General features: G+C 42.4%; 5 protein-coding genes across 9 annotated transcripts; 1 reads left to right on the plus strand and 4 right to left on the minus strand.

Annotated features, from left to right (window-relative positions):
* Positions 1-1,426: 1,426 nt before the first annotated feature.
* s100z (S100 calcium binding protein Z) lies at positions 1,427-8,098 on the minus strand. Of its 3 annotated transcripts, none has more exons than XM_077585762.1 (5): positions 7,992-8,098; positions 7,699-7,824; positions 2,576-4,423; positions 2,371-2,512; positions 1,427-1,694 (listed from the first exon to the last, which is right to left on the minus strand). In XM_077585762.1, the coding sequence occupies exons 3-5, from the start codon at positions 2,728-2,730 to the stop codon at positions 1,533-1,535; spliced, it is 459 nt and encodes a 152-aa protein (XP_077441888.1). In that variant the 5' UTR covers positions 2,731-4,423; positions 7,699-7,824; positions 7,992-8,098; the 3' UTR covers positions 1,427-1,532. The 3 variants fall into 3 exon arrangements, with proteins under 3 accessions (XP_077441888.1, XP_077441887.1, XP_077441889.1); XM_077585761.1 differs by having other exon boundaries at positions 2,371-2,515; XM_077585763.1 differs by lacking the exons at positions 7,699-7,824; positions 7,992-8,098 and having other exon boundaries at positions 2,371-2,713.
* LOC144063849 (proteinase-activated receptor 2-like) lies at positions 7,895-10,993 on the minus strand. The gene is made up of 2 exons (XM_077585758.1): positions 10,749-10,993; positions 7,895-9,844 (listed from the first exon to the last, which is right to left on the minus strand). The coding sequence occupies exons 1-2, from the start codon at positions 10,816-10,818 to the stop codon at positions 8,754-8,756; spliced, it is 1,161 nt and encodes a 386-aa protein (XP_077441884.1). The 5' UTR covers positions 10,819-10,993; the 3' UTR covers positions 7,895-8,753.
* Positions 10,994-11,771: 778 nt separating this feature from the next.
* On the minus strand, positions 11,772-15,183 carry f2rl1.1 (coagulation factor II (thrombin) receptor-like 1, tandem duplicate 1). The gene is made up of 2 exons (XM_077585757.1): positions 14,968-15,183; positions 11,772-13,380 (listed from the first exon to the last, which is right to left on the minus strand). The coding sequence occupies exons 1-2, from the start codon at positions 15,179-15,181 to the stop codon at positions 12,314-12,316; spliced, it is 1,281 nt and encodes a 426-aa protein (XP_077441883.1). The 5' UTR covers positions 15,182-15,183; the 3' UTR covers positions 11,772-12,313.
* Positions 15,184-15,617: 434 nt separating this feature from the next.
* Positions 15,618-23,773, minus strand: LOC144063846 (proteinase-activated receptor 1-like). 3 transcript variants are annotated; one of them, XM_077585755.1, is made up of 3 exons: positions 19,443-20,626; positions 18,763-19,057; positions 15,618-17,728 (listed from the first exon to the last, which is right to left on the minus strand). In XM_077585755.1, exons 2-3 carry the CDS (start codon positions 18,830-18,832, stop codon positions 16,497-16,499), a joined length of 1,302 nt encoding a protein of 433 aa, XP_077441881.1. In that variant the 5' UTR covers positions 18,833-19,057; positions 19,443-20,626; the 3' UTR covers positions 15,618-16,496. The 3 variants fall into 3 exon arrangements, with proteins under 3 accessions (XP_077441881.1, XP_077441882.1, XP_077441880.1); XM_077585756.1 differs by lacking the exons at positions 18,763-19,057; positions 19,443-20,626 and adding an exon at positions 23,649-23,773; XM_077585754.1 differs by having other exon boundaries at positions 18,763-20,626.
* Positions 21,537-26,159, plus strand: LOC144063850 (proteinase-activated receptor 3-like). The gene is made up of 2 exons (XM_077585759.1): positions 21,537-21,887; positions 23,479-26,159. The coding sequence occupies exons 1-2, from the start codon at positions 21,824-21,826 to the stop codon at positions 24,537-24,539; spliced, it is 1,125 nt and encodes a 374-aa protein (XP_077441885.1). The 5' UTR covers positions 21,537-21,823; the 3' UTR covers positions 24,540-26,159.
* The last annotated feature ends 700 nt before the right edge of the window (positions 26,160-26,859 follow it).

Here is a 26,859-nt window from a genome sequence, read left to right on the forward strand (position 1 = left end):
CCCAAACAACCACCACCTACCACCACCAATCTCCCCTGGCTGCCGCCGGCAAAACAGCGGACGCTATCTGGAGGAATGATGGTTGCTTTGTGTCAAAAGAGGCTAGGTGCTTTGTCTTTGACACACCTGCAGCCATTTTGGGGGGTGATAGCATGTGTGTGCGTGTACACTTATGGGCTCGATGGAACTACGTCCACCAAGGACGTACTTCCCCTTCCCCTGCCCATAAAACTTTGTTCATGCTAAGGAAGTTAGCTGTTAGCATGTTGGTGTCTTACTCTGCTAATGCACATTTTAGACTCCTTTGGACTCTTTTTCGCAAATCTGTCGATTTAAGATGACTGCTACCATCTGCTCGTCTCAATCAAAGCCAATCAAGTGAACAAGGAGCATTTGAGTTTAAAAGAATCCCACGTTATTTATTTTGCCTGGAAAACGTCGTCTCAAGTGGAAATACATTTTCTGGATATTACGCCAAGCCGATAAGTGTCGGATTCGCTGCCTGAGGCGGGAAAACATCTGTGAGGGTCCGACGCGAGTGGACGCAGGTGGTCCGTGCGTCACGCTGACTAGGAGGAGGGTCGCTTCCCGAAAAGCGAAGCAGTCGTTCGTCCTCCCCTTGTCAAAAATGGCCGCGAGGGGTGTGAGGTTCGCACCAGCTCGGAAACGCAGATGTGCTTTCACACTTCACATTTCAAAACAAATAAAATGTTTTTGTGTGTTTATTACAACGTCTGGGTCATGGTGAATGTGGAATTTGTTGGATGAAGGCACGGGTAGTTTTTTGAAGCCTGTGCTATTCAATAAAATAAAATAAAATCATTTTTCCACCAATCCAGGATGAAAGCTGCAGCATTTCCTCAATGAAAGATGAAATGTGGTTAAATGAAATGAAAATACTTCAAATAACTACTTGCGCGTTTTCCTCAAAAGATAGATGGATAGACTATTTCTTGTAGTCCTGACTTAAAACATCTGTATAGCAAAGCAGCTAGTAAGCTAGCTATTCTAGCTAGCTCCCTCTACCTAGCGGATAGATATTGTACCGGTTGACTATCATTCAATCTTATCCATCAATCTAAACAGCGAGGTAGCGACAGCTAGCTAGATATAGCAGCTAGCTTACCGGATAGCTAGTTTTAGACTACAAGATATATGTAGTGTAGCACTGTTAGCCATAAAAAAATTAACATGATATAAAATATCTAAAAATATAGATACTAATGTAAAAAAATATATTTGTATACACTATATATATATATATATTTATATACTTTAAAAATGTATAAATAATAATAATAATGATAATAGAAGAATGATCCAATTTATGTTCATTTCATGCAAACGAGAGTCATTTAAAAGCAACAGATATGAAAACGTTTTGCCACGATTTATGGAGCATCTGAGCGAAAACGGGTGCATGACGTAAAAGGAAAGGGAAATCATCACATTTATTGACAACAGTGTGATACAACAATTCATGTGTTCTTCCACGACAAGGATGTATACAGTGTGGTTAAAAAAGGGAACATCTACTTGGTTTTCTTCTTCTTCTTCTGCTCCTGGAAGAAGTCGTTGCAGGCGACCGTGAGCGCCGCCACCAGCACCACAAACTCGTTGAAGTCCACCTCGTTGTCTTTGTTGGAGTCCAGGTCGCTCATGATCTTCTCCACCAGCAGTGGATCCTTTTGCGACTGAAATAAATAAATACATCACACCAAGCGTAAAGATTTGTGTTATTTATAATTTCCTGCCAAGTGCAAAAACGCATCAACAATTTTTAAAAATATTATTATTATTTTTTTTACATTAATGTAATTTAAATATGAATCACTCTATGCTTTTGATGCATCTAAGATATAAATGCAACAAAACAAGACGATCCCTGCACTCAAGATCTGCAATCACATATGATTGCCCCGCGGGCCTTCAATGACATCATGGCAGCGTCTATATATGGAGGTGATCTGGGCCCCCGATGACGCTGATGAAGCGCCAGCGCCCGAGGCTTCCATTCACATGCGGGACGATAACAAGAAAACAATTATTTTTAAAAATCATATCTGCGGTCATCAGCCCTTCCAGACGACTGTCTCAAACACAGGAAGTGCTGTTTGCTATCACACAGGCTCGGGGGGGCTGATGATTGGGCGACTTCCTCTGCCCACTAATGGCCACAAGGTCAAACGATGCCTCCAAGATGGCGACAGGGCCTTGTTAGCTTCAGGGGCCATTTTCCATGCTAGCTCTTGTCCTCAAAATCCCAGCAGACTTTGGGCAAGAGTCGACTAGAATATGGTGGGGGAGGGGGGGGGGGAGGCGGACAAAAATGAAGTAAATAAAAAAGCGCAACGATGGTGGAAAGGTTACCGTAAGGAAGTCAGTGAGCTCGGTGTGCAGCAGCTGTTTCAGCTCGCCCTTGTTCAGTTTGTACTTGTCGCCGTCGTGGCCCGAATAGTTGTAGAAGACGGCGATCAGCGCGTCCATGGCGCCCTCCAGCTGGCTCGGCATCCTGCTGACTCAATGAAGCAGAAGGTGACGGAGAAGGAGATGAAGAGGAGCGGAGCGGTCCTACCTGCGTGCAGAGGTGTCCAGGTGTGGCGGGCTCACTTGTTTGTCAGAAAGGGAAGCATGAACGAGAGATTTGGAGTAGGCGTTTTTTTTTTTTTTGGGGGGGGGGGGGGGGTTCCGCCCTACTGGGTAATTAATTCCACAGGCGAGGGCGTCCATAGCGACCGTCTAACTTTTCCAGCCGTGCACTTGGAAAACAAAACATGTGCTGATGTGACCCTCGCCGCCCTCCCCAAGGGTGCGAGTGCACAGGATGGAGCCTGCATCACTCCGGTGTTTCCACCACCTCCCGGGAGGCCGCGCAATGGGGTGATACGCCGACAAGCGCGGGATGTGAGATGAGTCACACGGTTCGAGGGTGACTGAGGGAGGATTTGAACCCGAGGGTTCCCTAAGTCAGAGGCTGCACATTCAGGTCTCGGAAGTGAAAGCCCTGCCACGGTTCGACTTTAGCCGCAGGTGCTTCTACTCAACCAGCAGGCAAATGAGCTCCCCGGGAGCCGGTTGAGTAGAGATCTAAACTGTGGCAGGGTTTTGACTTTCTGGACTTGGATTTCCCCCAAGGTCTGTTTTAACCAGGATACTTCTATGAGTGCTCTTTCTGGAATCACTGCAAAGACCACACTCAGATGATTCAGTTCACTGATCACCAGAAACGCATTTTGTGGTTCACTGACTCGAGTGGCAGAATCGGACAATCGAGTTGACTGACAAGAGTTAGCAGACTCGCCTAAGACCAGAGCCAGAGAATTTGATTCAACGACTCGTAGGAGCAGAATCCCCAGAAACACTGTAGACTTGAACGATCAACTTCGCAGACTCAAATTCACAGATTTGATATCAGACCAGGATTGACCAGAAAAGGACAATTTGACTCGCTGACTCCTGTTGGTGGATTCCCAGATTGAACGATATGATTCACTGGCTAGAGTTAGCGGACTCACTTTGATGATTTGACTCAAACTAGACTCATCATAAACACAGTGAACGCAGATAATTCCGTTCACAGACACGAGTTAGTACCAACATCGTAATTTGCTACCGACTTAACGATGATATGATTCACTGACTGTCGATTTAGCTCACTGGCTCAAGGGCACTGGAAACATCACTAACTCAGAAGAAGGGGTCAACTGACTCAAATTAGCGAGCGCAACGACAACACATCAGACTCGGATGAGTTAGTTCACAGACTCAAGTTAGTAGACCCACCATGAACTCTGTAGACTGATGACTCAGTCGGCTGACTCAATAAAGTCGATTTGGGCAATTTTATCTACTGACAAGAATTAGTTGACTCTGGGTGACTTGATTCACTGATTTAAGCAGCAGATTTACACCATTCGATTCAGATACTTAATTTAACGGACTCAGTGGGAATACGTCAAGACTTGGAAAATTAGGTTTACTGACTCGAGGTAGCAGACTCAGATGGTTCGAGTCACTGACTCACTGAAATCAATAAACACAAACCCTTCAGTTCACAAACTCATTTAGCAGACTTAAGAACATACTGTAGATTTGGACAATTCTGTCTACAGACTCAGATGATTTCTGGAAACCCCCATCTTCCAATTTCAAATTGTTATGTTTCGAATGACTCCCGTCTTTGACTTGTAGCGACTTGTCCCTTTCCGCCTCACAACCCCGCGAGTTTCCTTGCAACGTACGGGTTTATTTTTAGCCGCGCCGGTTTTCGTCCTTTTATCATTTCATCCCGACATAACTGCCGCCAACCACAATAGCAGTCAGCCCCTAAAGAAGATCCCCACAGGAAAACCTTTCTTCCACTTGTAGCCGCAACAAGTTTCCATTTGTTAACTTGACGAAAGCCTTGCAGCAGCAGCAGGACCTACGGGGAATAGAGACAAACATCATGAAATGATTCTGATGGTTTTGTCGCCGAGATAAATTGAAATATCGGGACAAACGGATCAACAGTGTCTTTCAGGGCTGCTGGGCGGACTATACATCACTTTGAGACCACCGACAGACATCCTTAGGGCTCACTGCAGCATCCTCAAGGTTGTCGCAAAGACAACATCCTCAATATGTCTTTGCCTCTCGAGAGAATGAGCAAGTGTGGTATAATCGATTAGTGTGTGACATAACGCATATGGTAGACTATATAAATATATTTCTGAGAAAAAATGAATAAATAAATAATAAAAAAAATAATTAAATAAATAAAAATAAATAAATAAATATATTTCTGAGAAAAAATAAATAAATAAATAATAAATTATTAGTATTTTTTTTAAATAATAAAATAAATAAATAAATATATTTCTGTAAATATACATATACAGTATAGACATTTGGACATGGTTGAATCACTGTGTTGAGCTCTACTGCCCTCTACTGGCTCATTGGAGACAACACAGTGTGCTGACCACTTAACCTCCAATTTGAAATCAGGTTTTCCATCAAACATAATTGAAAAAAAAAAAAAAAGTGTCTCAAGTCATTCGAGCTCACTGTGCGGTTTCCGTGGCAACGAATACTGCAGAGAAAGGACACTAAGGAAATCAAACACAACAAGTATTATGACGCCCGATTATTCATGGGAGGGGGAAAAAAAAAATCATTTTGCAACAGAACAAAACAAAAAACACTCAGAGCGGACACCAACTGAGAGGAAGTGCTATTGACTTCCCTTTTGACAACCTCTCTGTGATTAATGAGCATCCATGTGGCGTGCGTGTGAGACACATTCACCCACTTACTCCCTACAAGCTGCAGACAAGACCTTTGGTCATGCTCGGACCTTCTGGTTAGCCGTTAGTATACGTAACGTGGGTCAAGTGAAATAGCAATTGGACAAAACCTTTGAAAGACCCCTGGAAAAAGCCATAATGAGCCTAACCTTTGACCCAAGATGGTTGACTTCCTGTAGTTTTACAGGCATGGCTTTATGAAGATATTGTTGTGGGTCTTTTCATGATCTATGATATAGCTATTAAATTTCAAACTTTCTAGGACAAGTTTGTCTTTGAGGGAGGCCTGGAAATGACCAAAATGAGCCGAAATTTTCTACTTTGACCCAAAATGGCTGACTTCCTTTGTCTTTTCAGGCGTGGCTTCTTGAGAATTTTTGGTGGGTCCTTTCGGGATTTTAATTAGAAGATATGATCGTTATTGAATTTCAAACTCGCTAATAAGTCTGCCTTTGCGTTAGCCCTGGAAATGACCAATATGAGCTTAAATTGGCTACTTTGACCCAAAATGGCCGACTTCCTGTGACTGCGTCAGGCATGGCTTGTTGAGACTTTTTTTTAAACATTGACTCATAATATAAATGTCGCTAGCTAGCTTTATCTCGCTAGCTAGCTAGCTAGCTAGATAGCTTTATCTCGTTAGCTAGCTAGATAGCTTTATCTCGCTAGCTAGCTAGCTTTATCTCGCTAGCTAGCTTTATCTCGCTAGCTAGCTAGCTAACTGTCTGCTATTGTGGTAGAAATGAACCTAAGTAGCCCACAATTGTGCCGGATAATCACTCATGAGAACTAAGGCACTCAAGCAAGTTTTTATATTGTATGGTAAAAAGCAATTTAATCGTTCTCAGTCTGCACGTTTTCAACAATTATCACAATCAGCAAAATGTACAGTATTTAGAAACAAATCTCCGATTCAATAACAATTACAGGAGCAAATGAAAACAAGTTTGAATCCTAGCTGGTCTGCCTTCCCTGTGACGCTCTCTCCTTTGTGGCTCATCACGAAGGAGGAAGGGCCGGAACCGGTTTGGCGTGATTTGTGCTTCACGAGCGGCATGTCTGTCGCAAGAGGTCATGTTTAATTTAGCAGCGGTGATGCAAAACGCGGACGCTCGTCAGAGCCGCCCACCCTCGCGGCCAAAGTGGCCTTTAAAATGAGCAAAACGGGAAGTTGAAAAAAATGTCAAAATGATCAGCGCAGGAACTACGCCATACGTCGAAGTATGTAAAGCCCGTGGGCCAAAGGACAGTTGATGTTACGAGAAACTCGGGGCCATATAGAGCGTGTTGCGACACAAAAAAAAATATGCAACCGTACGCCGGTATGCAAGACGTATAACCACATATCCGTTTTGCGTTAAACATGCACACTGCTAAAGTAATGTAGTTCAAAAGCTTTGTTAGTTGGGTTCTTGCCAAGGTAAACACACAAAGACCCACAATAAGGGGGGGGGGGGTGGGGGGGGGGGGTTGGGGTGAGCCTTCATGCAGGTAACAAAAACCTGCAGAACCACCTTGAAAGTGAACTTGTTGCTATAAAACGTAAAATATTGATGATTTTTGTCTTGTTCTTGTGTACACTGGGAGGACTTTTGACACGTCCTGCTTTTTCTAATTCTAGTTCTGTACACTACTATTTCTTAGAAATCATACTAAAACGGCTCTTTTGGCGTTAAGCAACCCCACCGTGACCTCTGTCCTAGAATAGTCAGAATAGAAATATGATATGACTAGAGATGACACCGCTCATGCAAGAATGAATCATTAACTCTTTGACTGCCAAAAACGTTAAATAACGTTTCGTAAAATCCTATGGAGGAGTGCCAAAGACGTTAAAAGACGTTTTTTTCAAAACCGGTGAAACTAACCATTTTCTATTGTTGATTACTCAAAAACGGAATAAGGTAGAAACAAACTTTTTTTTTCTGATGGAAGATGAGAGTCCAATCTTGTTTTGGCAGTATGTGTGTTTCCATAGTCCAAACACATAATTTTCTATGGACCTTGAAAGATCAGTCAAAATGCTTAAAATCGGCTGGCACCCACGGCATCCCTTTTCTGAAAACGTCTGGCAGTCAAAGAGTTAATTAACCTACCATGCAGACACGGCAACTTTACAAAAGTGCAACGCGGTCAGGGATGCTGGTTGACTCCAAAATGACTCTTAGAAAATACAAATCTGCATAGGAAATAATTGAAATAAAAGTTGCCGGTTCAAGTCAACCATTTTTAACAAAAAGTCCAAACTGTATAAGACACATTAAGGCCACTTCCAAGCAGGTGCTCTTTACAATGGCATCTGCTTGGTCAAAGCTATTTGCTAGTAATTCATATTTCACAGTAGAATTGATCATACTTGGTGGTAAAGTTCCACTTGCAGTTCTCTATTTATCATCACACACTTCTTTACCTTTGTTTTCCTTTTCCCGGGTCAACGGCGAACTGTCTTGCATCACGTGCTCGGCTTTGGTTTACGTTGTTAGTTTAAAGTTAATCATCTCCTCACTTTCTTCTTATCAACTGCAGGGAATGTACACTTGCAAGACAAGAAATTAGAGAAATATAATTTCCATTTTTTTTTTTTTTTTTTAAGATACACATTTAAATTAGGAGTTGTGTCAGGTTTAATGTGACTCACAAAACAACACAGCAGCGAACAACAAAAAGTAACAGGACACTTGGCAACATACAGGCCAGCCTCACCTGACACAGGTCACATTTCATCTCTGGAAATGAGGCGGGGCATGTTTCCTTTTGACATGCTAGAAACAGTTCTACAACCCACCAACTAATCGGATAAAAATTAATTTGCATTAGTAAACAAGAACATACACGTGAGGTGCGGGTACTATTTTTTGTTCACTTGGCCTCGACATTTACATGCGCTACTGTAGTATCTGTGACTGCGCGACTTTTATGTACTCTTGCTACTTGCTCACGGCCATTGCATTAATTTAACATAGCAGGATGATCAAAATAATCCTCGAAACCTTTTTACGCCAGGTAAAGTGTCGGCAAACCTGGATGCAGCGGGCGCAAAACTCCCAGTCTGGGTTTGACGTTAATGTCGTAAGACTGTGGCTGTTGAAGCTGTTCGCCAGGAAAAGACCATCGTCTGCCGGTTTGCTGGAGGTTAGGTCAGCACAGGACACTTTTCTCTGTTGAACGGTTTCTTATCTGGCAAGGAACCGACAAGACTGGGCCAGCCATGGGGAAAGCCGCATTCCGGGAATTCCAGTCCGGCAGCGTCACCACGTGGATTGCAGTCATTGAAAAGAACGGCCATCTTGCTTGCTTTTAGCATTTATTTACAAAACAATGTAACACTAAATGAGGTTAAAAACACTTTGAAAGTCTTTGGGGGAAATTCCCAATCTGGCTGGACGGACTACAACCTAAAACAGCTTGCATCGCATTAAAAGTCCATCCTTGGCGGAGGTATCAGTCCACCCGTCCACCCGTCCGCTAGCACGAGCTGCTCTGCGTATTCCCCGAGTCCGACACGAACGACTTGCTCTTCCGCGAGTACTTCATGGGGCTGAAGGACACCCGCATGCGCTCCACCGTCCGGCTGCTACGGCACAGCAGCGTGTTCTTGACGTGCTGGCGGAAGTCGTCGGACACGAAGTAGTAGATGAAAGGGTCCAGCACGGCGTTGAGGCTGGCCAGGCACAGCGTGGCGAGGTAGAAGCCGTAGCCGTTCTCCGCCACCCCGTCCTTGAGCAGCGAGTAGTGCAGCACTAGCATGATGTTACTGGGGATGAAGCACACCAGGAAGGTGAGCAGCACCAACGCGATCAGCACCACCGCCCTCCGCCGGTTCTTGGCGGCGGCGCCGCCGCCCATACCGCGGCCGAGCGCCCGCAGAAGCAGAACGTAGGCCACCACGATGATGACGCAAGGCGCCAGGAACACCACCGTGCCCATCAGCATGAAGTAGAAGTAAGGCAGGCGCACGGACGCGAAGGGGTCAAGGGGGTTGAGGATGACGCTGACGTCGTGGCAGGTGGTGATGGCGGGCCTGCGCAGCCGAGCCGTGTGCTGGTACAGGTAGAGCGGCGTGGTGGTGAGCCAGATGAAAATCCAGATGGCGACGGACACGCCCACCGCCACCTTATTGTTCTTGTGCTGCTGGGAAAGCGGGTGCGCCACCACCCAATAGCGCTGCACGCTGAGGCAGGCGATAAACAAAATGGAGCAGTACATGTTGCCGTAGAAGAAGCCCACCAGGACCTTGCACAGCCCCTCGCCGTACGTCCAGTCGTTGCCGCCGAGGTGGTAGGCGATCTTGAGCGGCATCCAGATGACGAAGAGCAGGTCGGCCAAAGCCAGGTTGGCCATGTAGATGGACGACGGGTGCTTCTTCTTGGTGCGGAACAGGAACACCCAGATGGCCATGGCGTTGGCGGGGAGACCCACCACGAAAACCACGATGTAGACGATCGGCAGGAAGACGGTGGTCAGGCCGCTTTGAAGGGTCGCCAAGATGGCGCGTTCCACCTCCACCAGGTCCGAGGACTGGGGGTCTATGTGGCCGATGAAGCCGCGGCCCTTTCCTGCGAATAAAAAAAAAACAAACAAACGTGACCAAAATTAACACACATGCTAACGTTAGCCTAGCCTTAGAGTGAAAATGCTCTGCATTCATGAATTCACACAAGGATTACAATAGTTTTGGATTTTAAATGATAGTTTTTAAATTAGTTCAAACTTTTTTTTTTTTTAATAATAAATTAGTTATAAAAAAAAATTGTTGATAGGGTTTGTTGCTTTCCTTTTAGTTTATTTTTATTAGTTTTAGTGTGATCTATTGAGTGCATTTTTTAAAAGTCACAATAAGTATTGTATATAATAAACTAAATAAAACTGTTTCAGTTATCTATCTTTTTTTTTTTAAGCACTCATGTTTTCTTTTATTTCATAATTTTTTTTCCTTCAATTTGTTTTTTTTGTGTTAGTATCCAGGTTGTTACCCTTTTTTATGGCGTTTGTAATCCTGTGCAATTTCAGCATTATGACTCAAATTTAAGTATTTTTATACAGTTCTGCGTAAATGTGAGTTTTCCCACAAGTGCTTACAAAACCCTTTTATGCGAGCACTCTGAAATGTTAACATTTGAAAGCCTAAGGTGATTAAAGTAAATGTTCCGTGGCTCGTGGGCTTGTTCAAACAAACGCTTTAACTCGCGAACGTTAATATTTGGTTTTATTCAAATGGCGGACGAGCCTCGTCCAAACCGCAATATTTGCACACACGACAAGGCCCGATGACGGTGACAGAAGCCGAGGTTGGAGCGCCGAACTCGGTCAATAGTTGAATGATGTATCGATGAGCACTTAGTGGAATTTTTGTTTCTTTCCTTCCCCAAGACAACACAGTCAAAAAAGTGATTTTAAGCACGAAATAAATGACATGTCCGGGTGAATCAAAACTAGTGGAGTGAGTTTGTAAGAACTTACCTGCGCCATCCGCGGCCCAAAGGTGACACAAGACGACCAAGAAGAGCGGCAGAAATTGTGCAGGCTCCATTTTTTTCTCTCTTCCTATTAAATTGGGCTCCGTCCACCAGTTGGGTCCTCTCTCTGTTCTGCTTTCGTCCGTGTGTTGTGTACGCGCCCAGATACCTCGCCCTTTAACATAAACATCCGCTAACTCGTCCTCCGCCACCCCCGCTACTACCTTGAAGCTTGCCGGCCACGCCCCGAGACTAACTGGCCTTGGCAGGGCCTGCGGGGCGTGGTGACGTCATCAACGAGCCGCCAAGCCGGTTGCTCCTTTTGATGGCGTCACCATGATGGGAAAAAATGAGGCTCACCCTTCTTTTTAATATAGATTCGTTCTTGAAATGACTTAATTAGTCAAAAAATCGGGATGGTTTTACATCTTTTTATTTTGTGGCATCTGTTTCAGCTCTCATGACATGCATGTATGTATGACGTACTTTCTTTCCTCTCAAATGAATAAAATGTATACATTTCCCAAAATGTACATCATTGTATGTTATGTTCTTGCATTTTTCAAATTAAACATAACCAAACCACGTTTTAACTATCGTATTTTCTGTATTTATTTATTATATAAATTATTGGGGGGGGGGGGAGGGGTAGCTTTTTTGGATTTTAATTTATGGCTAAATCATAAAAGTATTTATTTAGTTGACATTTTTATTATTTTAAAAAAGAAGAAAAGGCCAAACTCAGGTGTAATGTTTTTGGAGGTCAAAACGTTTTACAAACATCCATAATTTTTTTTTTTTAACTTAACACTGTAAAACTAATTACAAATATACTGTACTTGCTTTTTGTATGTTAATTTGAAGTATATTTTATATGAATACTGTCTGTAAATTGTTTAATTATTTGATGTAGTAATTGTCTGTCAGACACAAATGTGAATATAGATAAATAGTAACTGTATATTCATTAAAATAAAACATCGGTACAACCCAAATTGGTCATGTGCTACTATAAGTTACAGTCTGATTAAACATGTCAAAAACTTCAATTTATTTCATTTTACAGTTCAAAATTTCAACAGAAGAAAAATATAACATGAATAATCTTACATGTAGGCATAAAAAAAATGAACACAAATCAGTGCTTAGATGTGCATCGTCTGCACCTCCAGCCCGTTTTAGTCTCCATGTCAATAATAGGGGTTCTCAGACATATGATATTAAACGCACAAACAAACACAAGGTGGCTTTTTTTTCGCCTTCTAGGCTCACGATTGTGTAGACTTGTGATCACTTTACACACCAAAACACTAAAGAGTACAAACTGAAGACAAAATTGCTACAAGTGTAAAATACTACCTTAGCCGACTTTTAGGCAAGAGGCAGGGTCAAACCGGCGCTGGTCATCAGCCAATTTTAGCGCACATATGGACAACCATTTACATTCACAGTCTATGCATCATTTCAAGTCTTTAATATGAAGCTAACGTGTATACCAACCGTTGGTCCTTTGTGCTGCCCTATTTAAAACAGTAACAACTAAACGCAGTCCGTTATCCAGCGCGCCGGCTAGCACTGCGAGCTGCTCGTGTTCCCGCCGGAATCGGACGTGTACGTGTTGCTCTTCTTGGAGAACTTGAGCGCGCTGAAGGACACGCGCATCCTCTCCACGGTGCGCTGGCTGCGGCACAGGAAGGTGTTCTTGACGTGCTGGCGGAAGTCATCCGAGATATAGTAGTAGACGAAGGGGTCGATGCAGCTGTTGAGGCTGGCCAGGCACAACGTGGTGATGTAGAACCCGTAGAGGTTGTCCGGCGCCTCCTTCAGGAGCAGCGCGTAGTGCGCGAGGAGCATGACGTTGCTTGGCGCGAAGCACAGCATGAACATCACCAGCACGGTGACGATCAGCACCACGGCTTTGCGCCGCTTCTTGGCCACGGCGGCGTCCGTCGCCATGCTGGTGCGCAGCTCCCGCAGCATCAAGGCGTAGGAGACGGCGCACACCACGGCGGGGCCCACGAAGCCCGCCGTGCCCATGGTGAGGAAGTAGCCCGCCGCCATTTTCTTCTGGCTGGGTCGGGTGACGTCGTGGCAGGTGAGGATGTCCAGGTTGGCCACGCGCACTTGCTGGTCGTACAGGTAGAGCGGCACGGTGAGTAGCCACACCGTCGCCCAGATGGCGGCCGAAACCACGTAGGCGATCGTGTTTTCACGACGGCGCTGCGCCAGAGGGTCCACCACCACCCAGTAGCGCTGCACGCTGATGCAGGCGATGAAAGCCATGGAGCAGTACATGTTCCCGTAGAAGAAGCCCACCAGGACCTTGCACAGCCCCTCGCCGTACGTCCAGTCGTTGTTGTTGAAGTGGTAGGCGATCTTCAGCGGCACCCAGATGACAAAGAGAAGATCGGCCAGAGCCAGGTTGGCCATGTAGATGGACGACGGGTGCTTCTTCTTGGTGCGGAACAGGAACACCCAGACGGCCATGGCGTTGGCGGGCAGGCCCACCACGAACACCACAATGTAGACGATCGGCAGGAAGACGGTGGTCAGGCCGCTGCTCAGGACCGACATGGCATGCGGGCCCAACCAAATCCCATCGGTGGTCTCGGTTCCGGTGAGGCCTCGCAAATCGTCTGTGGGGGAACAGAGGAAAGTACGAGCTGGGGCTAACCTGTATTTAGTTCTAAGCACGGCTTGTGAGAAATGCTTCCAACCTGTGTTGCATAAATGCCACTAATCCTTAGCACTTAGCTTAGCTTCTATTCCAATCAAAAACCACTGCAGTAAATAAAAATCAGACCAAATCCATAAAACTAGCACGCACAAAATTATGAACCCATTTTACATAAACACCTATTCAGTCGTGAAGAGGGTATATTAAAAATCCATACTTTTGCGTGTCCAATAAATCAAATTATGGGATAAGAAATGAACAGAGTTCCTGCGCAGGATGATTTATTCCGGAGATTTCCGTTACATCATTGAATCAAACTCCAACAGTTTCAGATCAATAATGCCACTCCTCTTTCGAAGAGCCCACACTTTATTACAATCAAATCGCAAGAACAGTGTCTCCAACACCGCCCCTCATGAATAAGTAAATGTGTTATATAATGGAAAAATACAGGTTGAAAAACAGAGTTCTCAGCACTCAAAATATACTTTCAAGGCACTTCTCAGTACTTTCTCCCATAACAAAATCTCACAAACAAGTTGAACTCAACAGCTCCTAATGTAACATAGTTATATGAGTGTGCGCTCTCTCTCACGAACAGAAATGTGTTTTCGCACAGAGAAGGAACTTCTAGACCAAACAATGGGTCCCACCTTAAGGTCAAATTGGACTGAGTTCAAAACTACTTAATTAATATAAAGAATTAAAATGTTAATAATGTATAACAATGGTTAATATATGAAATAAAGTATTAAAAATGTTAATAATGTATAACAATAGCTAAATCAATCAACACAAACAAACTACCTCTATATCAAAAAGAATTAGCTAGCATACTAGCCTAAGTAACAGGATAGCACTGACTTGACATCACGGGCAAACTTTTATGTTCACTAGCACTTAACGTTCAAGTGCTGCCAACAAAACAGGACAACTCAAACGCAGACCATAAAACACTACTAATGAATTTGAAACACACACACCTAGAAAGTAATATATTTATTGCTTTGACGTGAGCACAAAAACTCTGAATAGACAAGATTTTCAGCAAATAGCGGATGATAGATTATTTTTTTTTTTTTTATAATAATAATAATAATTTTAGTTTGTCCAATTCCTTATTATTATATATTCCGTATCCTGGTGAATCACTGATCCGGTATTAGATCATAAACACGCTACTTCTCATTTGTGCTGCACGGAGTTTCTGATTTTTTCAGCCACATTTGTTTGTTTACATTTGCTTGTAACACTTTGTGGTCAGTTTGGACAAATTTGCGCCATCTGCGTGCCTTGCGAGGCACTTCCCCTCTTGGAGATTAACCGGAAGTACACGGACCTCACAGCCAAGCGCCACTTCATGTCACGTGACAGTACTTAAAAAACAAACAAACAAAAAACAAAAAACTCCCTACTTATACAAAACCTACAAAACAAAAACAAAAACTACATTACACATTGTAATTAAAAAACATACATAAATGTTCTTATGTGTGCTTTGTGGACCACCGAAACTGTTCCACGTAGGTAAACAAAACGAACTCACCTGTGTTACACGAGCAGGTATGAAGACAACGAAGGAGAACGACGACGAGTACACAAAGGCGCCCACCCCGCGCAGACATGGCGGCGTTGTTGTTTTTTACTTTGTTTTGATAAAACAACAACAAAGACGACGACGACTTGTGTGGTGGTAGTAGAGGTGATGTAGGCGGGCGTGGCGCTTTGCAGGTGCTGGGCTTAAATCTCCGCCCGACCATAAACTAGTGTTCACACCTTGGTGACGTCACTATGTCACATGACCGCGCGGAGCCACGACTACCTAGTCACCATCATCATAATAACAATAATAAATAATAAGTGTTCCTGAGTATTAATTCATATTATAGCTAAAGTGTCTAAAATAAGAACAATACATACTAAAAGACATAAGTTTAGAGCAATGGAAAATAGTTGTAGTACTTTTGAATTATTGCAAAAGAACCAAAGCATAATGTGTTCGATTTTGTGACACATCTGGGCAAAACCCTTTCTTCTGGCGCCATCTAGTGGATAAAACAAAAACTTACCAACAGACGGCAATAGAATACTAATGATGGTCGACAGAGGGCGACAAAAGCACTGACAACATCAAAAGCCTACCGGCTTATCTTTGCTGGGTAAGCTTGTTTATCATTCGCAAAGAGGGTCAAAAAGTGGTTTCAAATGTGTTTATTTAACAAAGAAAGTGTAAAGTAACATATCAGATGAGAAAGAGAGCAAATATATGCATAACACGTACAAATATTGACTTTGCTAAACATTACAATGTAACAGTTTAAATAGTTTTACTAGTGTGCAAAATGTAAAATCCTTCACTGTGTTTAAACGCTTATTATTGTTATTGCACATTTATGTGGTAAAAAACTGAAATATTTGTGACAAGTTGCAATAACAGGTGTATTTCCATCAAAGATATCAAGGAAGGTTCCTGTGGACCATCATAAGTGGTAGTAAAAATAAGACCAAAGATATCACTAATGATAATGGCCATAAACGCGACCAGCTAATTGTCGGAAACTCTACTCTTACTTTTTTCTTCTTTTATGGGCGAGTAGCGTTCCAGTCGAAGGCAATCTACACAACATAGCCCGATTCCCCAAAAGTTCCAGAAGTGCATTTACATCCTGGGTCCCACAACAAAGGTCTCCTGAAGGGAACTTCAAGTTCCTCATCTAATGAAATACGTTACCAACATCATATCCCGCTCCTAAATCTCCTGAACCTTAAGAACATTCATTCTGGGACTTCTCGGGAGAGTTGGTAAATAAGACCAAGTCTGTATTTAGATTATGGTTCCCAAGATTGTGTTCTTCTGTAGGAACCTCCCGAAGGTTCCTGGGGTAAGTTCCTGTGGTTCAATCTAAAATGTTCCTGTCTGCAGACCCCATCCCAAAAGTTCCTGAAGCTTTCAGTTCTTGGGAGGTTGATCAATTTAGACTCTTTGTCGTCTTTTTGGGGGAAGGCTCCTGTGGTTGAAATGCACTCAAGATCATCAGGTCACTGGATTTGGATGCGCAGTTGAGTAGTCACTAGTCAGACAAGAAGTTTCTTGTACAGGCCGCCGTGGCTCCCTTGCAACAAATCTTTTTTGGCCAACGAGACGTTTCGCTCTGAGCTTTCCATGCGGTTGGTCTTCAGGATGGTCCTGGTGCTAGACCTGTACGAGTCCGACGAGCTGGTGCTGAAGCTCTCTGCTATCTTCTGACACCTCAGCGCCCCGGCGAGCTCTCGCTGGCACTGGGACGAACCGAAGCAGTAGAGAACCGGGTCCAGCAGACAGTTGAGGCTCCCCAAACACAAAAAGACCAGGTAGGCCACGTATGAGCTCTCGGGGGCATCGCCGGCCTGGCTCATCCCGTCGTGGAGCTGCGCATAGTGGACCAGGAGCAGGCAGTTTGTCGGCGCGAAGCACAAAAAGAAGATCACCAGCACCGTCAGCGCCATCACGAGAGCTCTGGTTCTCCGGCGGGAACGTCCGGGAACGCCACGAGGAGCCCGGCTCAAGGACCAGATCACGCGCGTGTAAGAGATGACGGTAACTAGCAGCGAGGTGACGAAGAGGGTGGCGCACAAGGCTGTGAAGTACACCCCGTAGAACCCAACCACCTCGCCCACCGGCCGGACGTCGTGACAGGTGGTGATGTCCAACTCTTTCAGGTAGAAGGTCTGCTCCGAGACTACCAGGGGTACCGAGCCACATAGGGCGATAACCCACATGGCAACACAGGCTAAGACGGCGTTGCGGGGCCTCCTCCACGCCAGGGAGTCGATGGGGTACACCACCGCCAGGAGGCGGTCCACGCTGATGCAGGCCACCAGGAGGACTGAGCAGTACATGTTCCAGTAGAAGGCGGCGGTGACCACGCGGCACATGGACTCGCCGAACACCCAGTTGTTCCCGGCGAAGTGGTACGCCACCTTGAAGGGCAGGAGGAGGGCGAAGAGCAGGTCGGAGCACGCAAGGTTGAGCATGTAGATGGCCGCGGGTTTCTTGGGGCGGATGCGGCGCAAGAAGGCCAGGGCGGCGCAGGCGTTGATGGGCACGGCCAGCAGGCACACCACGGCGTAAAAGGACGGGATGATCAGCGTGGAAAGGCGGCCCGTCAGGAAGCTGCGCACCTCCTCGGCGATGGCGGTCACATTGCTGGCCCTCGGGGTGATGTTCACCCTCGGGTCCGGATCTAGACCGTAGACATCCTCCAGGGTGAAGGGTTCGTCGGTGAATGAGACGCCGAAGTAGGAGAACATTCGTCCTCTGGCGCTTGCTGGACACAAGTAATGTGTTTAGTTAATTAGCATGCTAGCATTATGCTAACACAATCCAAGCTAAGAGCTGCTACTCCTTTAGCAATAGTGTGCTTGAAGTTAAAGGTGTTTTTCTATCCATGTTTAACTTATTTTTGACATTTTATTTGTACTACGCTAGCTTTTTAGTTGTTTCTTATATCGTTTATTTTTATATTTGTTATTGTGTTTCTACAAATGTACCTTTTTCATGTTGTTTATGCTAACACAATCCCAGCTAAGAGCTGCTACTCCTTTAGCAATAGTTTATAGTGTCATTGAAGTCAAAGTTGTTTTTCCATGCTTGTTTAACTTATTTTTGACATTTTATTTGTACTACACTTCTAAGCTTTTTAGTTGTTTCTCATGTTCTTTACCTTTTTCAGGTATACCGCATTGTTTACCTTAATACAGCAGTGCCTTGAGATACAAATTCATTCTGTGACTGGACTTTTAACTCAAAACACTTGTAGATGGCGCCTCTGCCATCTAAATTACATTAACATTAGTGATTTTTTGATGCTATAATATTGTTAGCACGTCAGGGCCATTACCTCAGGCTTTACCTCAGCTTTATCATGATCTATTGATTGAAAATATGTATACAGAACTTTCTTTATTATTGTAATACATGTTGCAATCTACATAAACATATTGTTAAATTACTCTTATGCAGTTTATACAAAAAGCTTGTTTCAATGAGAATAAAGTGAGGTCAATTATGTATTTGCAAACAATTAAAAATACAAATTTTAAAAAGTGGATATTCTGCATTATCGAATCAAATCATCAATTAAGCCATTTAACAGTTTTAACATCAAAGATAGGATTCAATCGGCAGTACATGCGTAATGGTGACGTCACACCGTACGTTCACATGATTCATCATTTATATTTTATTTACACATACAGCATAGGGAACAAAAATAGTTATCGTTTATAGTCGAAAAGTAACGATAAGTTGATTATCTTTCGCATTAAAAACAAAAAAATAGCATCAACAACTAAAACTTACTATTGTCGTGAGCGGCGCATGCGCACACGGCAAGCAGCGTCACCAGAACGTGAAGAGTTGCTGGAAACATTTGGCAGCTTCAGCAATCAAATACTAACACGAACAACACAATAAAACGTGTCTGGACGAGCCCGTGGAGCTTCTCACACGCTTGGTTGGTGTAGTGTGCTGCTGCTCTCCGTTTCAAGGATGTTCTGCTGGTTCCGCCCACCCCAAAAGTGGGCCCCGGCTGGCGGCCAATCAGCAGCGAACGGAGCGACATTCTTTGGCACTGACGTCACGTTTCCCGTCACTCCTACAGCCGGATGAGCCAGGACTTCTTTGAGTTTGAGAGTTATTCAATTTGCTTGCAAGCTATTTTTTATTTTTTTAGATTGGTTAATGATTTGTATAAATAAATAAATACATAGATAAAATAGACAATATGGGGACTGACTAGTATCAATTTGTGAACAAATATGAAATTAACCATATTTGGGCATACACGGTTCCTGCCTGACAGCGACGCATCAAATATTGAACCATCTAGTCCCCATTTTACAGTTCAACAAGCACTTAAATGTGATAGTACCGTACTAGTTTTTGTGAACTCCTTGCCATCATGCAATCAAACTGTTTGACTAATTTAATCAACGACAAGGATCAAGACAGGAGGTTAAGTGAGGAGTTGGCGAGGTCACCTCGTCCTGACAGTCATCACGGAGTCAAACCTGTGGGAGTCCGCCATCCAAAAGGAAGTCCATGGCGCATTGTCAGGCACTAAAAAAAATCATTCTTTTTTGCTTCCTACTGTTATCTCGTCTCGGTCTGTATCGCCCAATCATAACATAGCTGGATAACAGCAACAGGAAGAGTCCGAAACATGGCGACGTGGTGCCTTGTTTTAATTGGATTAATTTTCATTTCCAATACGTGCCAAGCTCCTTCGCCGGTGTTTCCATGAGATAAAACCGTTTCCTGTTGTTTACTCGTCCAGAGTTATTTTTGGATCTTGCAGTACAGAAAATGTGGTCCTCCTCTTGTTTCAAATAAAGAAGAATGATGTGACGTTGGGTCATCTTGTTTTTGTTGCCGTGACAAGCCGATTGATGACATTCAGTGGTTTAATGTGACCGCTTGCTTGTTTGACAAAGAGGAAAAGGAAAATGAAGCAAGGGACCTAACCACAACTCGAGCTGGAATCTTAAAAAAATAATAGTAAACCTAATATATTAGCTAAAACTCAACTTTAAGCCTAAACCTAGATTAATTATAATGAAATATTTAGGCTATTCCACTGGCTAAATGCTAATGCTAACAAATAATGTCAAACTCCGTTGTCGGTTAGCATCTATGTTGCGGTCTTATAATTCTTTTTAAATTCTTTACAATTGTTATAATTATGTTTTTTTTTAAACATAAAAAAAAAAAACATTAGAACTTTTGTTGTTTATTTTGGGGGCGCTGGAACAAATGATTACCATTTCCATTCATTTCAATTGGGAAAGATGATTTTTTTGCACATTACGCACCCACGCAGCGGAAGTGTCAGCACTTGGAAATACTTCCCTATTGTTCATTCACTTACAGGATGACTGCAACCCGCTCCGCAACATTTCGGCCCCCTCCCGCCTCAACATCAGCACGAATGCAGTTTGTATTTTGATTAATGTCTGTCGTGACGTAACAGTAACAGATGGCTGACCCTCGAAAAAACTTGCTTGTTTATTGAAGAGAGGCGATGTGGAAACAGCTGGAATCCAACATGCATGCCAACAGCTAGCTAGCCCTCGATGACGTCACCATTTTCCTGCCATCAAAATTTTTAAAGGAGAAGTCAACCCAAAAGATTTTTTTTTTTTTTTGACAATAATATGTTCTATGAAGCCCACTGGTCTAAATATGGTATTCTGGTTAATATTGCATTAGTGGAAAATGAGTTAAGCAGCAAAATCCATCAGTTTCCATCAATATCAGATGGCGGCCATTTTGCCACCTGCTGTCGACTGAAGATGACATCAATGTTGCTCAGGGCTCAGGCAACGACTAATCACAGCTCACCTCGTTTTCCCAAGCTGAGCTGTGATTGGTTGTTGCCTGAGCCCTGAGCATCATCGATGTCATCTGCAGTCGACAGCAAGTGGCAAAATGGCCGCCATCTGATATCCCTAATTTGTTGGAATTTAGATGTTTCTGGGGTTGGTGAAAGACACTGGTTGGTAACCCGGTGGGTAGTAGGTAATGTCTGGTCGGTGCTGGATTTCACTTTCCTTTCTTTTCTTTGATCCTTCCTCGGGTCTCCTGACAACCTCACGACTCTAGCTGGATTCTGAAGTATTTGGTTTAGGTGAACAGTATGGGATTTTTTAATAGGTTTTAGGTGAACTAATGAGTACACACAAACACACACACACATACAAAGAAAAAAAAAATATTGATAAAAAAATATTTTTAAAAAAAAAAAAAGCAATTGGCAAAATGGCTGACCCCTGAGATGGATAAAAATGGCTGCATGGATTTTGCATCATAATGTTTATTCCTTAAATGTAATATTAATCAAAATTTCATGTTTAGACTAGTGAGGTCACATATAACATAATATTGTCAAGAAATGTTTAAGGTTGACTTCCCCTTTAAAAAAGAAGAGGGGGTAAACTGCCACAGAAGGCCAAATGTGGTCCGCAACTGGAAAAAAAGCGAAACACACAAAATTGACAAACGGTCCGGAAGTGGCGCAGCTCGTGTCGAGACAAGTTTATCATCTCCCGGCAGATATTTCCTGTGCACGTATGACCTCACGTCAAGGGATCACATTTCGAGGTCAAATCGGAGTTATAAAATATGAAACCCACATTAGGAAAAATAAAATAAATACAAGCAAGGCGTGTTGCGTTGCCGACGGGCTGCCACCTTTGAACGTCATAAAGCTTGTAATGCAACAAGGATCATAAACGAGGCCGGTTGAGGGTCCCATAGAGGCCAACCCACATGGACGTTTTTTTTTTTTTCCTTCTCTCATAGTGAAGTGAAGCGTAGTAGACGGCGAGAGGAGCTGCGTGCGTGTCACAGGCGCGGGAAAAACATGAGGAAATATTTATTTACGCTGGTTCTGGTGCTCTGTCTCAGCGGGACGCTTCAAAAGAAAGGTAAGAGATGATAAAGTTGAATATGATAATCAGGTTAGGGGATGGATTGTTTGGATTTTGTTTCACTTTTGACACTCGTGTTGATTCAGGGCAAATGTTTTGTCCAGGGCGCGTCTGACACAATCCCAATGTTTTTCATCGTGTTTTCGCAGCTGAGCTTCCTAGGACACTTTGTACTTTACAACCCACGCTAACGTTACTCTCAAGGGATTTGGTAGGATTTTAGGAGCAGAGCAGTGAAATTAGTCGAAAAAAATGCCAACGGATCACAATTTGTGGGAGTTTGTTTTGTCAATTTGATTTATAACGTGTTTTCTGGTGAGCGTAAGAACACATTGGGATATTTTGTTAAAAGGCAGCAAGGTCTTTAATATGAGGTATGACTCAATACGGTTTGTTATGTTTCTTTAAATTAGGTTTTGACAATCAAGCAAAAAAAAAAAGAAGAAAATAAAATCCCTTGCAATTAATAAAATCGCCCAAATGTCCAATTACGTATATGTGAGGTCCTGATTAATGTTTCTTTATATGATTTATGAGTCAGTATTGTTTGTTTTAAATGTCTTTTTTTATATATATATTTTTGAGCCCAAAAAATTGCTTTATGTCATTATGTCATCATATGATGGCATTTTAACTAAACAATCAAATCCTTTAAAATTTGGAATATTTTTGTTTCGTTGATGTAGTTTATTTTTATTTATTTTTGGACCTTTTTAAAACCTAAGAAACTTATATTTGGTTATTATATCATCATGAGATAATATTTTGACTAAATATTTATAGATATGGAAATCTCTGACTAAACCTTTTAATATGTAGTTGTAGTTGATAGGGTTAATTTTTTTTTTTTTTTGTATTTTCTGGACATTGCTGTTAGTATTTGACATTTTCGGGACACAAAACGTGCTTTTGGTCATTGTAACATGCTATGATAAATTTGGAGTAAAATTCTTATTGATCTGGAAAGCTCAGACTTAACGTTAACTCATTCACTGCCATTGACGGCTATAGACGTCAAAAATTCATTTGAACTATTTCTATTAGTTTAACAGTTTTCCCACTTTTCTTAAGTATGAAAACCTGGATTTTATTTTAAAAATTATTGTACATTTAGAAAATATATAAAATTTGTGATTAATCGTGAGTTAACTAGTGAAGTCATGCTATTAATTATGATTAAAAATTGTAATCGCCTGAGGCCCTTCATTTTTAATAATCTTTAAAAAAATATATATTAATAATAATAATAATAATAATAATATATTACTTTTTTTTATAAAAAAAGAAAGAAGAAAAGATTATTGAACATTAGGAAATTTTCATAATTAATCCCATGACTTCACTAGTTAACTCCCAATTAACAATTAATCAATTTCATACTCTTGTTGACGTCTATAGCCGTCAATGGCAGTGAATGAGTTTAATATGAGTTGATGTTTTTTTATTTTGCATTGTATTTTTATATTGATGTGTGAAGAAAATACTTTTAGTCATTATGACATCATACAGAGGGCTGTAATGTAGTATTTTGGTTACACAGCAGAATTTAGGTTGTGCCGGTGAAAATAACGGAATGTTTTTGTGCCAGGGAAAAAGAAGTTACACATTCGAAAGCAGAAGAATGCTACCGAAGTTGCATTTCCCAGAACCTTCAAAGGACAACCACTGGCGCAGACCCGACTCGTCTCCAACGGAACACACCTCCCCGTCTCCTCACCTCCCAGACTCCGGTTGCTAAGCAACAGCACAGCGTGGTACCTGGATGGCCCGCTCAGCACCAAGGTCCTCCCCGCCGTCTACGCGCTGGTCGTGGCCGTGGGGGTCCCGGCCAACGTGGCCATCCTCAGCACGCTCGCCGCCAAGGTGCGACGGGTGTCGTCGGCCATCCTCTACAGCAGCCTGGCGACCTCCGACCTCCTCCTGCTGGTCTCGCTCTTCTTCAAGGCCCACTATCATCTCCATGGCAACCACTGGGTGCTGGGAGAGGCCGCCTGCCGGGTGGTCACGGCTTGTTTCTATGGCAACCTCTACTGCTCGGCGCACACGCTGGCCTGCATCAGCGTCCAGCGCTACCTGGCCGTGGTGCACCCTTTCACGTACAAGCGTCTCCCCAAGCGCTGCTACGCCGCCTGGACGGCGGCGGCCGTATGGGGGGTATTCGCCGCCGCCGTCCTCCCTCAGCTGCTGGTGCGGCAGAGCTTTCGGATCCCCGAGCTGGGCCGCACCACCTGTCATGATGTGCTGCCGCTGGACCTGGGATCTCACGTCTACCTGCTCCACTACAACCTGGCCCTGACGCTGGCGGGACTCGTCGGCCCGCTGGTGGTGACGGTCCTGTGCTACGGTCGGATCATGCGCGAGCTGCAGCGGTCGCATCTGGACTGGGCCGCCTACATGAAGGCCAGCTCGCTGGTGTTTGCCATCTTCCTGGTGTGCTTCACGCCCGCCGGGGTGGTGCATTTCCTCCATTACGTGCAGCTTTTTGTGGACGGTACTGAGGGGTCTTACGTGGTCTTCAATGTGGCCGTGTGTCTTTGTTGCGTACACGCCTGTTTGGACCCCTTCCTCTTTCTTCTCATGTCCAAATCTGCTAGATCCAGGTTGTACTACATTGCAACTAAGCCAAGAAGCCTCAGCATGTCCTCTTGAGCAATTTTGACGATCCACATCTGCTCATGATTTGGTTTGTAACAAATATACATTTTAAAATATGATTTTTTTTATCATTACATCATCATAGGAAGGTATTTTGGAAAAATAATGTCATATTTAGAAAGTCCTGATCATGGCCGTTAAGATGAGGTATGAGTCGATATAGTTTTTAAGCATTTTTTTTTTTAAACCTTACTGCTACTTTTCAATATTTTCAATTAAAAAAAACAAAATAGGTTTTCTGGTCAATCATTGTCATACATGGATATTTTGACAAAAATAATTACATATCTGAAAAATCCGGATGATGGCCGTTAATATGAGATATGAGTCGATATTGTTTTAAAGCATTTTTTTTAAGCTTAGTGCTACTTTTCGATATTTTCAATAAAAAAATTGGTTTTCTGGTCATTCATTGTCATACATGGGTATTTTGAGAAAAATAACTACATATCTGAAAAGTCCGGATGATGGCCGTTAATATGAGATATGAGTCGATATAGTTTTTAAGCATTTTTTTTTTAACCTCAGTGCTACTTTTCAATATTTTCAATTAAAAAAACAAAACAGGTTTTCTGGTCAATCATTGTCATACATGGGTATTTTGACAAAAATAATTACATATCTGAAAAATCCGGATGATGGCCGTTAATATGAGATATGAGTCGATATTGTTTTTAAGCATTTTTCTTTAACCTTAGTGCTACTTTTCGATATTTTCAATAAAAAAAATTGGTTTTCTGGTCATTCATTGTCATACATGGGTATTTTGAGAAAAATAATTACATATCTGAAAAGTCCGGATGATGGCCGTTAATATGAGATATGAGTCGATATTGTTTGCTGCAAATATGTATATATTTTTTAACATACAGTATTTGCTTATTTTTTAGATTTTTAAGCCAAAAACATGATTTCATTAAATCATCACACGAAGGTACTTTGGCAAAAACAATGGCATATTTGGAAAGTCCTGATTATGGCCTGTAATTTGAGGTATGAGTCAATATGGTTTGTTGTAAATTATTTTTGTTTTAATAATTTATAACACATTTTTGATTTTAGTCTAAGGCCAGTCACCACAAAAGTCATTAAAAGCTTACATGATGGTTTACAAAATGTTTTCTAAAATATGTGACTGATTTAGTATGTTTGAGCAGGACCTTTGCACAAATCAATTTTACGCTTTATGTAGACATAAAGATGTAACACAATATATATATATTTTTGGAATACACTGAATTTTGCAGGACAAAGTTTTTCTCAAATGTTAACTGTTTCATTCTTGCTTGTCGAAATAAATAATATATGAAAAATGTTATTAGACAAACTTATTTTCAGTATTTGCTGGATTATTTACATGGGGCTGTTTTTTGTTTTATGGCTATTCTCATCTTTTTTTTTTAGACTTGTCCAAAATGATAGCTTAGCTCAAATGTAGTGCTTCGCTTCTTCTCTCTCAGGGACGAGGCATTTCCTGGACTTCCTGTGACAGGAAGAAGTGAGACACGCCTGCAATCACAAAATCACAAAAGACTGGGGGGAAAAAAAATATGCAGGCATATCCAGTTGTGTAACGTGGCTCTATTTAAATAAAGTTATTTTTTTCGCACTTGATTTGTGTCACTTTTTAAAAACTATTTTTCATTCGATTCTTTCATGGAAATTCAGCAACTTTTCTGCACCAGAAACAGATCAGTAAAATATGAGATTTTTCTGATCCAAACAATAATGGTACAAGACGATTATTGAAAGGGACAAACATTCAATTCTACAAATACAATGGATATAAAAAGTCTACACACCCCTGTTACATTGCCAGCGTTTTGTAGTTTCAAAACATTTTCGGCCATTTATGACCCATAAACTGTAAAACTGGGGGGGGAAACAATTCTTTACACAGGTGGAGTAAAAATAAACAACTGAGATTATGTGGTTGCACAAGTGTGCACACCCTCTTAATTGGTGGTGTGACTTAATCAATCACATTAAAACTTGCTTGATGTAGGGAATCAGCACACACTTAAAATACCTCTGACAAACTCCCAAAAAGTACAGTTGTTCTAGTAGGCTTTTCCTGACTTTATTTATTTTGCTTTCAATCAGAAGCCTGAAGGTTTTGTAATACTTAAAACTTGCTCTATGGAACTGTTCATAATTCCATAGATTGTGCTGTAAGATGTGACTATAAGCATGTCTGAAAAAGCCTCCAAAAACATCGGAACTTAACTTGGTGTTATTGAGAGGGATATTAATTGGTAGCAGGTTTGCGTTTACTCCCATTTCACATGACTTTGAATGTGATTGGTTCATTGTG

This window comes from Vanacampus margaritifer, chromosome 14 (assembly GCF_051991255.1).
Source record: "Vanacampus margaritifer isolate UIUO_Vmar chromosome 14, RoL_Vmar_1.0, whole genome shotgun sequence".
NCBI classification, from domain to species: Eukaryota; Metazoa; Chordata; class Actinopteri; order Syngnathiformes; family Syngnathidae; genus Vanacampus; species Vanacampus margaritifer.

Coding starts and splice junctions, on each gene's coding strand:
- f2rl1.1 (XM_077585757.1), bottom strand. CDS start 15,181: ATGGTCGGGCGGAGATTTAAGCCCAGCACCTGCAAAGCGCCACGCCCG. Junction 13,381..14,967: donor TACCTGCTCGTGTAACACAG/GTGAGTTCGTTT, acceptor GTTCCCCCACAG/ACGATTTGCGAGGCCTCACC.
- LOC144063849 (XM_077585758.1), bottom strand. CDS start 10,818: ATGGAGCCTGCACAATTTCTGCCGCTCTTCTTGGTCGTCTTGTGTCAC. Junction 9,845..10,748: donor TTGGGCCGCGGATGGCGCAG/GTAAGTTCTTAC, acceptor TTTTATTCGCAG/GAAAGGGCCGCGGCTTCATC.
- LOC144063850 (XM_077585759.1), top strand. CDS start 21,824: ATGAGGAAATATTTATTTACGCTGGTTCTGGTGCTCTGTCTCAGCGGG. Junction 21,888..23,478: donor CGGGACGCTTCAAAAGAAAG/GTAAGAGATGAT, acceptor TTTTTGTGCCAG/GGAAAAAGAAGTTACACATT.
- LOC144063846 (XM_077585755.1), bottom strand. CDS start 18,832: ATGTTTCCAGCAACTCTTCACGTTCTGGTGACGCTGCTTGCCGTGTGC. Junction 17,729..18,762: donor ATGCGCCGCTCACGACAATA/GTAAGTTTTAGT, acceptor ACTTGTGTCCAG/CAAGCGCCAGAGGACGAATG.
- s100z (XM_077585761.1), bottom strand. CDS start 2,730: ATGGACGCCCTCGCCTGTGGAATTAATTACCCAGTAGGGCGGAACCCC. Junction 2,516..2,575: donor CTGGACACCTCTGCACGCAG/GTAGGACCGCTC, acceptor TCATTGAGTCAG/CAGGATGCCGAGCCAGCTGG. Junction 1,695..2,370: donor AGCTCACTGACTTCCTTACG/GTAACCTTTCCA, acceptor TATTTATTTCAG/TCGCAAAAGGATCCACTGCT.